A 16,080-nucleotide genomic window follows, 5' to 3' on the forward strand; every position below is an offset into this window, starting at 1 on the left:
CTGGGCGGAGCCGGGTACAGTACACATTCTAGTCTGAGTAGACTTCGTGCCACACACGCCATCACCATAGTCTCCCACCTGCAGGTTATGACCAAGGTAATTAAGAGTTACCCCATGGACGCGGCCTCTCTAAGGGTTCTTCATAAACCCCCTATCAATTGCAAAGGCTTTTTATTGTCACCTTGAATTACCTTCACATCCCAATCTCTACAACGACAATGATACACTTCGTGGCCTTTCGGCGATAATGCTGAGTAGGGACCCTTCACATCATCCACGAAGTTTATTAAACTAAGCATTCAACAGAGGATCTCATATCCAATATAACGTTTCAGCTTCTATACATACCAAGGTTCATCCATATCCCCAAGAATCAGGGTCTACTCACACATGGAGACAACAAACATCATAAGGATGGTGATGGAAAACATGAATGAATCACACACGTAACAACTAGGGTTCCTGATGTTACAATGAGATGGATGTGGATGATGATGGCAGTGGTGATGATGTTGTAGCCCCCTTGTGCTCGGTGGTGAAGATGGCGATCTCCTCCTTGCTAGTTCCTCCTCCGGATGATCTCCGGAGGCTAGGGTCCTACCTTCTGGACAAGTTTCTGCTGTCTCTGCGCGTCTGATCCCTGATCCGATTTAATACGGTGGAAGTAGTGGACAAGGCAGCGGCACATGAGTATCATACAACCGCCCATATGAGCGGGCGTGCTTGTATGGAGCGTCGTCTTTTGCTCCGGAGGCTCCACAACAACTCCTCCTTTGGCTGCTTTTCACCATTCTTTTATGGTAGATGATTATCACATTAAATACATGATTTCACTACCATTTTCAGAGATTCCTTTCCTAAATTATTATTTGCTCCAAAAGATGTTACACGGAATACCGACAAAAAGAGGTGCGCGAACGCGATAAAACTCCACAAAGCCTACCATGAAGGCACAAAATAAGTATTGAAATCCTCACATAAATTGGACACATCATCACACTTGAGCACCGAACGGAGATCCAAGCCAAGATGCTCGCCTCGAAGGAGGCACACAACGCCTGCGAGCTTGCGGTGATGGAGGAGGAGGAGCGGGTGCCAAAAGAGGACGTGCCAAAGGAGAAGCTGCCAGAGGAGGAGGAGGAGGAGGACACTGCCATGGAGGATACGCGGACGAGGTGCCGGGCATGGAGGTCCCCGATGTCTTTGGCATGGCAGAGGTGGATTTTGAGACGTGTTGGTTTGCCACAAAGGCGACCACAGTGTTCGAGGCAGAGCAAGCCGCCATCCTTGACTCGATTCGGTCCAACCGGGAGATGGCGGCCAATCAACACCGTATCTACCTCGTGGACGTGAGGCTGGAGCAGCTGTTCGCAGACCTCTAGGATGATGACAAGGAAGATAAGCCGGAGATGCTGCCCGCCGCCAATGATCACGAGGCCAGTCCATCCGGCACGGGAGTCATCTACATCTCCAACAATGAGTAGAAGTACATTAGTTTCTTTCAAATGTAGATCGTTTGATCTAGTACGTAGATGAATTCCACATGACATGCATGGTGTAGTATGGAAATATGGGTTTACATTTGAGGATTGTGCTTGCAACATCATCGATGAAATGAGGGGTTACTTGCTCCTGTCTGTGGATGTGCTCGAATACGTCTGCGGACATATGAGGTCGGATTGAGGGTTGTGATTATAGATGCTGCGTGAATATCAGGTGATACCGTATGCTCCCATGACACCAATTTAAAAAAAAATCAAATTTAGATGTTTCAGAAATTTAAAAAAGAAGAAGAAGTGGATGTTCACAACACATGTGTCTACAATCTGTAAAAAAAATCAGATCAAAGTTCAAAGTCAAATTACATGTGTAGAAAAAAAAGATAAATTCAGCATAATAGTGTCAATAAAGACAAAAAGCATGAATACTGTCATAACCTACATTATTGACATCCAGTTTTGTCTTTTTTGTTTCTCTCTGTGTACTTTGTATTTCGGTCTGAATTTTTTAAGGTTTGTACACATATGTGTTGTCAACGTTCACATTTTTTTGGAATATTTTAAACCTTTTAATTAATATTTTCAAATTGGTATCATGGGAGTATACACGTGATGGTATCACCCGATATTCTCTCTGAAGATGCTCTTAGGGCATCTACAATGGTTGATAAGATAATATTATCTTAAGTCTTGCATGTAATTTACAGATGACAAAAAAACATATCTACAAAGGGTCATCTCTCAGTGTTATTTCAATAACTAGCTATTCGTAAAAACATGGTGAGACATATTATGCTAAGAGATCATCTCTTGTCTTCTCTTAAATATGAGAAGATAAATTTTTTCTTTTAATTTTTTTCCTTCATCTCATCATTTATCCTACGTGGCATTTCTAAAATAGAACCATTGTACATCTACATGCTCTAAGGTAACCCACGTACACCGCGCGGGCTAGTTGGAAGGATCACTCTGGTCTCCAGCTTCCATCAACTCCAAACTCTATATAATCCCGCCATCTACACATCCTCAAACCACACTACTCATCATCATCGGCAATCAGTGCTAGTAAAGCAGTTAGCCGTACGACAAGTACAACCAGCTCCACACCAAAAGTAAAGAGGAGACGCACGGCGGGATCGAGCAATGCCGTCGTCGCAAGCCCTAGCGCTCGTCTCGCTCTCGCTCGCTCTCCTACTCTGCTGCACCTCCCCCCTCCTCGCCCATGCCCAGACACCGGCGACCGACCCGGCGACCGACGTCTGCGCCGCCCTGGCGACGGACGACGCCTGCCACAACGTCCCCAAGGCGCTGCGCCTCAAGCTCATCGGCATCCCGACCATCCTCGTCTCCAGCGTCATCGGCGTCTGCCTGCCGCTCTTCGCCAAGTCGGTGCCGGCGCTCCAGCCCGACCGCAACCTCTTCTACGTCGTCAAGGCCTTCGCGTCCGGGGTCATCCTCTCCACCGGCTACATGCACGTGCTCCCGGACTCGTTTGACAACCTCAACTCGCCATGCCTCCCCGAGAAGCCCTGGAGGCAGTTCCCCTTCACCACCTTCGTCGCCATGCTCGCCGCCGTCTTCACGCTCATGGTCGACTCCCTCATGCTCACCTTCTACAACCGCAAGAAGACGGGCCAGGATGCCGGGGCTCCCAGCAGCGCCGCCGTCGCCAACCTCGAGAGCCCGGAGCCGGAAGCACACTGGCACACCCACGGTCACGGCCACGGGACGGCGTTGGCCAAGCCCGACGACGCCGAGGCCGGCCAGATGCAGCTCCGCCGGAACCGCGTCGTCGTTCAGGTATATAATCTTGTGTGTTGCACTCGCACAATTAATTCCCGCTTGCACACCGTCGTTCAGATGGTTTTCAACTCAACCATGGATCCATGCATGGCCGCCAATCAAATCTCTCAAGGACCGGCTCCGTACGCCCGTGCTGTACTTTTTCTTAGTTTTTACGCCATAGGTGCCGGCCGATCGACTCCAAATGTCGAGGCCTACGCTACTCGTTGACTTCATCTCACATGGAATATTAAATATGTAGATCATCTCCGTGATTGCATCAGTACTTAAGATTGTTTTCGTCTCAGTGCCGTACTTGGTTGTCGCGGCTAGCTAGAGATCGACAACGAACTGAATCAAACATAGTGGCTAATCCTCCATTTGTCTAGCTACCTAATAGTTTATATAAGATGTGAACATCCAGATAAGTTTTAATTAGCTCAACTAAGTTACATGCATGCATCATGTTTGACTTTAGTTTGCCAAAAACAATCAAGCTTACCAAGCATGACCACGCAAATCTGACCTTCTACTTCCCGAATGGCTACTAACTGAGGCTTCATGCATGTAGCTACCTCCTTAGGCTGGCCATAATGAGGGTAACATAACTAGTATCATATACTTGGAACTCGCAAACATGTTTACGTGGCAGGAAATTAAAGAAGAGAGGGAGGGTCATACTAACATAAGTAGATATGTTATGCTACTATGTGTCATGCATGGCAATAAATGAGACCACCTATGATACTACTTTATGATACTATGCACTATGGATGTAGTATCATACACTAGTATCATATGCATGATACTAGTATATGTTACTCCTCACTATGACAGCCTTATATTAGTTATTAAGCAAATACAATGACTTAGTCCTGGTTTCTCTAAAATTATTGTGAATTGTGACTTTCTGCGTAGGGGAATCCTTTTATTCAAGAGTAGGCATGTACTCTACTGTAATGTGAAGACAACTAGTACTCAGAAAGTCACAATTCACAATAAAAATGAAACAAAATCTTCAAAAGTACAGTCAGCACTTTAAGCTTTCTTTCCGAAACAAAATCATGCACAGAGCAGAAATTGCCACTGGATCCGTTTCAAAAAGAAGAAGTTTTCTAGTTCTTGTTATTCAATATTGACGTATAAATGCATAGCCCGTCTTTCTTCATCAGCTTAAGCTTTTAGATGAACTGGTTGATGCGTGCAGTTTTAAATGATATCGAAGTCAAAAGGTCTTGAGTTTAAGACACGACTGACATATAAATGCATAGTCCACCTTCAAAGCTAGAGCTTTTGGATGAATTAGCTAGTGCTGCAGTTCTACACTCAAGTTTCTATGGATGCTTGATTAATTTTGTGCATATATGTGCAGGTTCTGGAGATGGGCATCGTGGTGCACTCGGTGGTGATCGGGCTGGGCATGGGGGCGTCGCAGAGCGTGTGCACCATCCGGCCGCTGGTGGCCGCCATGTGCTTCCACCAGATGTTCGAGGGGATGGGGCTCGGCGGCTGCATCCTCCAGGCGGAATACGGCACCAAGATGAAGGCCGGGCTGGTCTTCTTCTTCTCCACTACCACGCCGTTCGGGATCGCGCTTGGGCTGGCGCTCACGAAAGTGTACCAGGACAACAGCCCCACCGCGCTCATCGTCGTCGGCCTGCTCAACGCCGCCTCCGCGGGCCTCCTGCATTACATGGCGCTCGTCGAGCTTCTCGCCGCCGACTTCATGGGGCCCAAGCTGCAGGGCAGCGTCAAGCTCCAGCTCATCTGCCTCACCGCCGTCCTCCTCGGCGCCGGCGGCATGGCCGTCATGTCCAAATGGGCGTGAGCTAGCGCGCCCGCGCGGGAACGTGCCTACTCGTCCAGCCTCGTCGATCGCGCTACATTATCATGTGCATGTGTGTTGCATTGCGTGTGTTTGCTCCCTAGTCCATAGAGTAGTAATTAAGCTTGCTTGATCGATCGCTCTCAGCTAGCATCTCTCCTATCTCTGTAAAGAAATATAAGAACGTTTAGATCACTAAAAACGCTCTCATATTTCTTTGATGGAGTACGTTGTAGCAATCTTAATGTTGATGTCCACCGGACACCTGTTATAGTACTACTATGTGTGTACAATGCCATTGCTTTTCTGGTAATGTTAACTGGGCTGTCGTGTCAAATTATGTTCCTTGTCTTTTTTTCTTTCTTTAATGAAAGGGTAGTGCATATTAACTGCTGGCTATCTTTTTGAAAAGCTGGATACCTGGCCACACAGTTATTTTTTTAATTTTAGATAAAAATAACTCATGGTCCCATCAAGACCGTACACAACCAGAGTATCAGGATATTTATCCTCATCCCATCTAGCCCGGTCCTCATGAAAATTTGAAACATGAGTATTTGTTAGAATACAACTTGTAATAGGATTATGACTCCTATTCGGTTTATAATAAGACTAGGTAGGTGCGGCTTAGCTCTTATATATACTTCTTGTACCGGTAAAATATTTTATTTTTTCGAAAAGGAGGTATACCCCCGGCCTCTGCATCTCACCAGCAAAATATTGCATCAACAATTATTCAATATAATTCTACATGGTATCAGACTTTCGATCTTAGGGAATGGCTAACCCGCCAACCCCACCACCGCTGCCGCCACCCGACTACTTCAGGCGGGGCGCCACCATCGTCGCCGCGGCCACGGCCTCCTCCGCCTACCTCTACTCTAGCTCTACCTCCACCAATACCCCCTTCCATCTCCTTCACCGACACCATCTCCGGTATTAGCCCCTACATCCCCGTAACCCTAGACCTTGCTGCTCACAACTACATCCCCGTAATTCTAACAAGTGGGATCATGAGCAATGTTCGATTTGAGGATGCGGTTGTTGATCTGGAGGAAAAGATTCGATGTTGTGGTCAGGGAATCATGTGCATGAAACTCAAGATACGCCATGAGTCAATTAAACGATCTGGAGAAGCGTGCACCGATTTTCGGGGTGATCGATTGGGAGAGGCAATTTCGGCAGATTTGATCGGATGGTGCTTCTCGGCGAGATCTGAAAACGGTGTCATACGCGTAAGCGTGGAGCAGCAGGAGATCAAGCAGCGCAAGGAAGCATGCGACCCAGGGCATGATCTATGATGGCATATGGATACATATGCACCATGAGGAAAGGTAACATGAGACATCTACAGATGCCCCATGAGAAAAAGGAAACATGAGGCATCTGTAATAGAAAATAAAGACTCTAATACATATGCATCTCTACTCTTCACTCAAACATTTTTAGCTTTTTACACCAGACCATATTTTTTCTCCCCAAGCACCCGCCTCTTACAGAGGATCCCGCTTTCCCCATCCAAACCTAATTTTTTTGACATCCGGTCCTACATGACATGTGAGGAATCATCCTGAGACTATGCATTTGTCATGCCCTCAGTGGCGAGGGGCAGGCTAACAGCAGGGGATCTGACGAGCCAGCGGCGGCGGGAGCGTGCAGCGGCACAGCAGCGGTGGCCACCGCGTGCAGCAGTAGCGGGCAGCAGCAGCGGCCACAAGCAACTGCACAATGACGGCGCAACCAAGGCCGGAGCAGCCACGATCGGTGCCACCACGCCGGCATACGCAAGAACTTGATTGCTTTTCTAAAAAAAACTAACAGGACCGATTGCTTTTCTTAAGTTACAGGGACTTGATTGTGTATTGTCCGCGTAGATATTCCGCGTTGACATGACATGTGGGTCCAACCGGTCAGTTTTGTGCTTATTTGCGGCTTAGTTTCGAAGCAGTGTGATTTGTTACTCACATGGCACATAAGTTTTGGAGTGCCCTAGCCACAAATGTGATAGTTTTGAGCAATTTACTCGTCAAAATTGGATATAAGAAGTGTTGCATAATGACATGTGGAGCACGTTTGAAATTTTTTCCGTCCTTTACGGGCATTTGTACTAGTTCAATAATAAAGAAACAAAGAAAAGGAACATAATTTGACACAACAGTTCAGTTGACATGACCAGAAAACCATGACATTTTTACCCATAATAGTAGAACAGTACATCGTGTCCTGTGGACATCAACATTAGGATTGATCCAATGTAGTAAGTGATGCTAGCAGAGGAGATCGATCAAGCAAAACTTAATTACTTCTCTAGGGAGCAATGCATAGGCTCATAGACACAAGATACATTATCCTAAAAAAAGACACAAGATACACGTACATCATCATAAAGTAAAGTGGGGTGCGGGATCGACGCAGTCATGCCCATTTGGCCATGACGGACATGCCGCCGACGCCCAGGAGGACGGCGGTGAGGCAGATGAACTGGAGCCTGACGCTGCCCTGCAGCTTGGGCCCCATGAAGTCGGTAGCGAGGAGCTCCACCAACGCCATGTAGTGCAGCAGCCCCGCGGAGACGGCGTTGAGCAGGCCAACCACGATGAGTGCGGTGGGGCTGTTGTCCTGGTACACCTTGGTGAGCGCCAGCCCCAGCGCGATCCCGAACGGCGTCGTGGTGGAGAAGAAGAAGACTAGCCCGGCCTTCATCTTGGTGCCATACTCCGCCTGGAGGATGCAGCCGCCGAGGCCCATCCCCTCGAACATCTGGTGGAAGCACATGGCCGCCACCAGCGGCCGGAGTGTGCACACGCTCTGCGACGCGCCCATGCCCAGCCCGATCACCACCGAGTGTACCACGATGCCCATCTCCAGAACCTGCATTACGCGTAGAAATTAATCAAGCGTCCATGCACGCTCCCTGGAAATAACTATAAGTAGACGTGGCAAGAAGATACAGTTTAAACTTTTTTTGAGGGGAAATTTCTGCTATGTGCCTCACTACGTAGAAATTTCCCCTCACTACGTAGAAATTTCTAATAATTCTTAAGTAGTGATAAAATTATGCACAGAGATGATCTAGATATCGCGGCAGATAATCAGAGCGGCTGCTCACTCGATGCTAGGCAATGGGAGGACACCCAATTTTGGGAGGATAGGTGGCTGAATGGGCAGAGGATTGAGGAGCTTGTGCCGACCTTATACGCTCACGTTAAAACTAGGGTAAGATCAACCCGCTCGGTCGCTCAGGCTATGCAAGATGCTGCATGGGCAAGGGACGTGGGACCGGAAGTAACAACGCCCATGCTAAATGAATACCTGACACTATGGATGCGGACTATGAGGGTGGAGCTCGACCATGCATAGCAGGATACCGTTGTTTGGTCATGGGAGACGAACGGCTGCTTCTCGACGAAGTCTGTGTATGTTGCCAAGTTCTGGGGCAGGGAAGTTTTTTTTTTTTAAACGAAGGCAAAAGATTTGCCTCTTTAATTAAATAAGGGAGAGAATAGTTTAGAGTTTTTTACAACGCACTCACAAATGCGGCATGGCAATTACTCGGACACTATGATGTTTCCTAGTTTCTTTGCGCCGGCGGTCACTCATAGTTTTGCATCTTCTAAAATGTTGAAAAGAAGAATCGTCGGCGGTGCGCTTTTGTGGCGGAAAACGCGGGCGTTTCTCTCGTTCCAAATTACCCAAGAAACGAGCATGGTGAGGAAGGCCATTGCGTCTCGGTTAGGAATATTATTGTCGGTTCTTTTTTGCCACCACGCGTTGACGGTTTCATCCAAGTGCCACTCGGAGGTGTCCATGGGGCAGGGAAGTTATCCCAACGGCAGAGTTCACCTAAATGTCTACGGCTCCACTTCAATGCTGCTTCTTCACTTGGCTCGTATTCAAAATAGATGTTGAACTTCCGACCGGCTAGTGCGGCGTGGATTGGACCATCAGGAGTGATGCCCCTTGTGTAGCCAGGAAGAAGAGAGCATCAACCACCTGCTGCTCCATTGTGTGCTTGCACGCGAGATTTGGACTGCGATCCTCCATTCTTTGGGCAAACCAGAGTGGTTGCCGGCAACGGGTGAGAGCCTCTCGGACTGGTGCAAAGATAAGGGAGGCAACTATAGCACCATGTAGGTGCAGAGTTTGGTATCTCAGGTTGTAGGAGTTTATTCACCTGATGCAAAGATGTTAGGCAAAGATGTAGCGACGGTGCTTTGGAGCGGTCTTTTGTTGTAGCATCCTGTAGGTGCTGTCGAAGTGCCTCAAGATATAGGAGTAGTTTTTTTCATGATGCATATGTTAGGCATCGAAAAAAGTTAAGTCTGTATGAAACTTGATTTGTATGCTGTGACTCCATTTCCGTAATGAAAATGGGGGCCGTGTGGCCCTTTGATCGGAAAAAAATATAGGAGGCAGCGGACAGTTCAAAAGGAATACAAGTGCACTATCCATCCTAGTCATGTTTTTTTAGGCGTTTCATCCTAGTCATGTGGGAGATATAGAAGCATCGCAACGCCGTAGTCTTCGTGCCATCAAAGAACTATGTAATCCTTAGGAACGGTAAGGAGGGTCGAACATGAAAGCAAGTGGGACTGCTGAAAGACGAGCTGAACAACTTCTTTCGAGAAGTGGAAGGGTGGGCTACATTGGCGAGTTAGTTGGTAGACTAGCGTGGGCGTTGTGTTGGTGTTCATTTACTTGTAACCTAGGTCTGGCCATTTGGAGTCTTTGATTGGCAGCCATGCATGGATCCAAGGTTGAGTTGAAAACCGTGTTAGATTCAATTAGAAGTATGAGTTGGTTGGTTAGTGAGAGCAAGTGGGAATATTAACTGATTGTGCAAGTGCAAACACAAGACTACATACCTGAACGACGACGCGGTTCCGGCCGAGCTGCATCTTGCCAGCCTCGGCGTCGCCGGGTTTGGCCAACGCCATGCCGTGGCTGTGCCAGTCTGCTTCCGGCTCCGTGCTCTCAAGGTTGCCGACGGCAGCGCTGCTGGGAGTGGGAGCCCCGGCGTCGTGGCCCTTCTTCTTGCGGTTGTAGAAGGTGAGCATGAGGGAGTGGACCATGAGCGTGAACACGGCGGCGAGCATGGCGACGAAGGTGGCGAAGGGGAACTGCCGCCACGGCTTCTCGGGGAGGCACGGCGAGCCGAGGCTCGCGACGCGAGCGAGTCCGGCAGCACGTGCATGTAGCCGGTGCCGAGGATGACCCCCGACGCGAAGGCCTTGACGATGTAGAAGAGGTTGCGGTCGGGCCGGAGCGCCGGCACCGACTTGGCGAAGAGCGGCAGGCAGACGCCGATGACGCTGGAGACGAGGATGGTCGGGATGCCGATCAGCTTCAGGCGCAGCGCCTCGGGGACGTTGTGGCAGGCGTCATCCGTCGCCAGGCCGGCGCAGACGTCGTGGGCCGCCGGCGTCTGTGCATGGGCGAGGAGGGGAGAGCTGCAGCAGATCAGGAGGGCGAGCGAGACGAGCGCTAGGGCTCGCGGCGACGACGGCATTGCTCGATCTCGCCTTGGCTCGGTTGCGATTTAGCTATCTAGGCGGCCGTGCGTCTGGGCTAGCTGTACGGCTAGCTGCTTTGCTAGTATTGATGATTGGTTGATGATGATGATGAGTATTGTGGTTTGACCATCCGTAGCTGCCGGGTTTATATAGAGTTTGGATGAGTTGATTGATGGAAGCTGGAGACTCGAGTAATCCTAGCACTTGCTGGGTTACCTAACAAACCGTATTTGTTTTTGTTAACGAGTAAAATACATTGAAGGTCCTAAAAGTATTTCAAGTGTGTTAAGTAGGTTTTAAAAGTTTGAAATCGTTCACCGCGGGTTCTATATGTGTATTTTACCCGTGACTTTTACGACCTACTTCACACACATGAAATACTTTTAGAACCTGTGGTAAACGACTTACACACATTTAGGATCTAGGGTCAACGATTTTAAACTTTTAGAACCTACTTGACACACTTGAAATACTTTTATGACCTCCAGTGTATTTTACTTGTTGTTGGCGGCAGAGGGCTTGTCAAGCCTGTTAAAAAGCCAGTGTGAATCATCAGCTTTTCAAGGATTAAGGGTGTTCTTCAAGGCAGACTCGGTGAGTGCGTATCATATAGTGCTACATACCTATTGCAGTGCCCCCTGCCAAAATCTATATAATCTCTATATACGATATTTATGATGTACGGATATATGTGAAAAACCAGGACAAGTACATTTGAAAAGTTATTCATATTCTCATTTTAATATGAACCATAATATCTGGGGAATGTCAGATCTGAGGGATCTCCCAATGAAGAATTCGTTTGTACCGAGAGGGTCAATCCACCAAAATATTCCCTTGTGTGAAACGACCCCTCCTTGCCGAAAAAATAACGTCGCAAGCAAAAAAAATGGGCCAAAAAAGCCTAGTTTCAGCTCCACAAAAAACAGGCCTTAGAAAGAAAACTAATGTTTTTTCACCCAACTTAATTTTTGTTGCGCCATCCTTTTATAATGAAACTATCGCATAGCCAGCGATTCAAAAAAAATACATATATTGTATGTATTTTACGTGTCTAGATAAAAAAGAACTAGCTACAGAAGTTGCCGTGCATCTAGATAATAAAGTGCCACATAATCCTGATTTCAAACATACAAAGTGTATGTTGATAAAAAATAATCCAGATAGTTCCCGTATTGTAGATAATAAATTTGCCATGAATGTAAAAGTAGCATGTCCAGCAATGCAATTTTACATGGCTAGGGAAAAAATAAATTTGTCATGTCAATAAATTTGATAGGATATAGAAAAGCTATTTTACCATGGTATGTTAAAAAAATTATCATGATAAGTCCAACAAAATTTGACATGGTCCAAAATAAACAAAAAAAGGTTTTAAGACAATTAAAATCACCTTCAATAACTACCATGGTCTAATTAATTTGGCATGAGATAGATAATAAATTTGCCATGTTCTAAATAATTGAATTGCCATGCTACCTAAAAAAACTGCCATGGTCTAATTAATAAAATTTTCATGGTCTCAATAATATAATTGCCATGCTACCTATAATAAAATTGCACATGGAAAATTTATTATTCCGCCACCACTTGAACCGTTTAGTAGTGGCAGGCCACTGGAAGGTGGTGTTGACATTTCTTGATTATTTTTGTCAAATACTACTCCATTATCTTCCTTCTTTTTCTCAGCCAAATCACTGAAATACTAATTGTGAAAGGTTCAGATACAAAGTATGCTAGTAGCAGCAGGCTAGCACACAAGTACTAGTTCTGTATTAGTCATGAATGGCTTACCGATAGGTCCTGTTGCCAGATGGAATTGCATAGAAAATTTGATTAGAACAAAGTATGCTAGTTGTAGCTAGGGATGACAACCCGCGTACCCTGCGGGTAAAAACCCTATTAAGGTAAGGGTATGGGACAAACATTCACTCATGGGTACTCAAATGGGAAAATATCATACCCATCGGATAGAGAGGGTACGGGTATGGGATCGCGTACCCATATACCCATCTAAAATGTTGGCAACTGATTTTCCTTTAATATTCTAATGTATGACTTTTCCTCCTAATCGCGCTAGGTAAAAACTCTAAATGTGCAGTCAAATTATCTCTATAATTTATCTGATTTTGTGAACTTAAAGTGTATGACTATGTGTTGTTATTTATGATTATGTGTTGTTGTTTACATTTTTATGGGTTGCTTTATGGGCAATTTTTTTTTGAGAATGTGTTTTTGTACATGTTGTTTAAAATGTGTTGCTATTAATAATTTATGATTATATGTTGCTTTTCACAACTATTTTCTACTCAATTTGATGTGTTGTAAATGCGGGTATTTTTACCCGCGAGTATCCATATACCCTGTCGGGTGACGGGTATGGGAAAAAGTTGTACCCTTGACGGGCATGGGTATGGTTGATAGGTAAGTTCAGGATGGACAGGTAAGGGTATGGGGAGCCTCCACCCGTACCCATATCCTGCGGGTGCCATCCCTAGTTGTAGCAGACTAGCGCTCAAGTACTGCTACTGTATTCCCAAATAGTAGAAAACATCATCTTGTAAGAAGTTTTTCAATTAAAATTACTAAAAAAACTATTTCAGATCAACTATGTCACATGAGAGATTGTTGGAGCTTGTATCATAATCCTATAATCCTATGTGTTATATCCATGATATATTAAGACCATATTTGCTAATGAAATTCACACTTGCTTTTATAATTACTTTTGTGTGGTATACATAGATGTGGAAGTAGTTTTTTTTTGTTTCTTATACTGTATATGGGCCCATCATATGGAGTTCGCACAAGGGCCCCTAAAATGTCAGGGCCGGCCCTGCGTATAGGGACCCGGATTAGGCAATTTCAGTTGTAGATGCTTTAAGGTTCGAGGTTGGCCACCTCCTATATTTAATATGAGAATAGCATTTTCTATGCCCAACTTTTTTTTCCGCTTCCTACAACATATTTTTATAAATTTTGGCCGGAAGAAAACTAGCATTTTATGCGAATGGAAAACAAGCTCATTTAACAAACCCATATTTTCAACATGATCTCGGTAGCAAGAACAATGGCATTTTACACCCACAAAACTAAGACCAGTCTCCTTTAGCTCGTTACAATCATCTGGAAAACTACAGGAGTATATCCATTCCCTCGCACTCCGGTTGCCCTGTGCCTTTGTTTTCCTCACATGGCAGCAGACGATGGTGATTTTATGCTTGTACAAACTCCAGGGTTTGGGCGACGCCAGGTGCCCGAAACCTAGCTCCGCCAGTCCCCGATCCCATGCACTTCTGCCGCCGCCGCTGCAAGCGTGGGCCACGACGGCGGCGGGCCCAGTGCCAAAGGCACCAGGGCGGGTGGATCGCAACGGGACTCCCCTTGAGGCGACTGGGGTGCCTCTTGCGGAGCTTTCGTGGGTAGCAGATCGGTCGACGCCCTTGATCTGTGCGATAAGCCCGGCGTTCCATGGTCGGAGGGGTGGCTTGCCTGCTGTAGATGGGTGGCATCGGTGGCCAGCGCTCCATGGCCGGCGGGGTGGGATGCTCTGCTGGGAGATGGGACGAGGTGGTGACCACGGATCTGGCGTCTCGTCTAAATCCGTCGTGGAGTGGCCTTGATCGGCTGGCGACGCATGGAGGGGTCAGTGGGGGGCGGCTGGAGGCTCTCTGTCGGTGTGCCGGTGGCAGCATACGTCTTATACTGAAGCTCTGCATGGATCCAGTCAGCTGCGAGATTGGGGCGACGTGACTTCCGGTGAAAATCGCGCCGACTGCGGTCATGGCGAATGATGGCGGCGTCTCTGACATAATTTCTGTCTCGAGGCATCGTCGTTGCAGTTTGCGGCACCAAGCTCAGAATGTTCTGGGGGAAACCCTAGATCTGGGACTTCCGGATGGGACGATGACGGTGCCTTCGGTGCCGTTCTTCCTCCTGGGGGCATCTTTTGGAGCAGGAGCTGGCTAAAGAGGACAACAGAAGAAACGGTGTTACATCTACCACATTGAAGACAACGGGTGTCGGCAGCGTGAAGTACCGGCTAAGATACACAATCGCTATGGTCAGCCTTACACCCATGAAATCAATGCACGCGGCCCACCCAATGATGATGCTTCCACATAACATGCAGGTAACTGATTTCCCTCGATGGCTCGATCAAATCTTAACAGATGACTGTGAGTAATCAAGAGGCAAACCTAGTGTGCGACCTCTTTCCTCTCGTCTCCTGTGTCGCCTCCCTGGCGGCACAAGGGAAACCCTAGATCGGTGCCGCCAACCCACCTTTCCACCCTCCCCTTGGCTCGCCGCCACCGGAGGAGCGACCGGCAAAGCCCGCGCCGGCTCCGGTGAAGGTGGCAGCGGGGCCCTTTCATCTCCCTCGTCTGCTAGCTTGGCGAGGGGGGTGCCATGGACGGCGCAGGGCGGGGCCATCGCAGCACGGGGGCTCGCGTGCGCGACGCGGGGCGACAGGCTTGCGGCGGCGGCGGCTCGCGAAGAGAGGCTGGCTGCAGCGGCCGTGCGGGACGGGGTCTAGGCAGTGCGGGGGATTGCGTGCTCGCGAGGTAACCCCGGGCGATGCGGTGGCTCTCGGTGGCGCGAGGCGAATGGATTGTTGTAGTGGTGGCATGCGGCGGGAGGCTGGCTGCAGCGGCAGGGCGGACAAGGCGGTGCTCTCTCCCTGATTTGGTTGGGCTTGGTGGTGCTCCTCCTGCCCGGCCCTACCTCTGCACGCTTGCGATGGGAGGAGGTGCGGGTGGGGCCTCCTTGGCAAGGTTCCACCCAGGTCCCACACATGGTGACGCGGGCTAGTCTGCTTCTGCGCATCCCGGCCCGATCTTGAGCGCAGCGGTGCGGGCCTGCTTGATTTGGCGTGTTCCCGCTCAATTCCGGCGAGCGGCAGCATGGGCCAGTCAGATTTCGACGTGGTCCCATCCAGATCCAACGCGTGGCGGTGCGTGACGTTTTCCGCCCAGTGCCTGCTTGCGGTGGCGTGGGTCGGTCAGATATGGCGGGGTCCCAGCTTGTCGTGCGCACGGCCAGTCGGTGTAGCTTCCACCTAGCTCTGGCGTTCAGTTCGGTCTCGGTGGTGCGTGTTCGGCCTCATTTTTGCTCAGTGGCGTTTGGGTGTCCCGAAGGTTGAGATGGTCTGTTGGAAGGCTCGACTCCAGATGAAAATCTCGCATCAACCTTATCGATGCCGGCAGCAATGACGTTTGTGGATGTCGTTATCCTTCTTGAAGGGGCTGTTGTGGATCTTGTTGTACCTCGACATCTCGTGTCTAGTGGTCTTCGGGTGAAAACCTAAGATTTGGATATGCCGGATCAGGTGACAATGGTGTCTGCAACATCGCTTCCTCCTTAGAGGCGTCACTTTGGAGACCTCGACGACGGCCTTGGTAGATGTGTGTGGCTGTGGGTGGAGCTTGGGTGTGTGTGGTTGTGAGGAGAGTAGCGTGTA

The 16,080-nt window shown here is 48.2% G+C and overlaps 1 protein-coding gene and 1 pseudogene across 1 annotated transcript; one reads left to right on the forward strand and one right to left on the reverse strand.

The window, feature by feature from the left end:
* The first annotated feature begins 2,499 nt into the window (after window positions 1-2,499).
* Window positions 2,500-5,446, forward strand: LOC125553386 (fe(2+) transport protein 1). The gene is made up of 2 exons (XM_048717176.2): window positions 2,500-3,299; window positions 4,654-5,446. Exons 1-2 carry the CDS (start codon window positions 2,643-2,645, stop codon window positions 5,107-5,109), a joined length of 1,113 nt encoding a protein of 370 aa, XP_048573133.1. The 5' UTR covers window positions 2,500-2,642; the 3' UTR covers window positions 5,110-5,446.
* A 2,075-nt stretch (window positions 5,447-7,521) lies between these two features.
* On the reverse strand, window positions 7,522-10,615 carry LOC125553385 (fe(2+) transport protein 1-like; annotated as a pseudogene).
* Between the last annotated feature and the right edge of the window lie 5,465 nt (window positions 10,616-16,080).

Source organism: Triticum urartu, chromosome 4A (genome assembly GCF_056163025.1).
Source record: "Triticum urartu cultivar PI428250 chromosome 4A, HENAU_Tu73, whole genome shotgun sequence".
Lineage (NCBI taxonomy): Eukaryota > Viridiplantae > Streptophyta > Magnoliopsida > Poales > Poaceae > Triticum > Triticum urartu.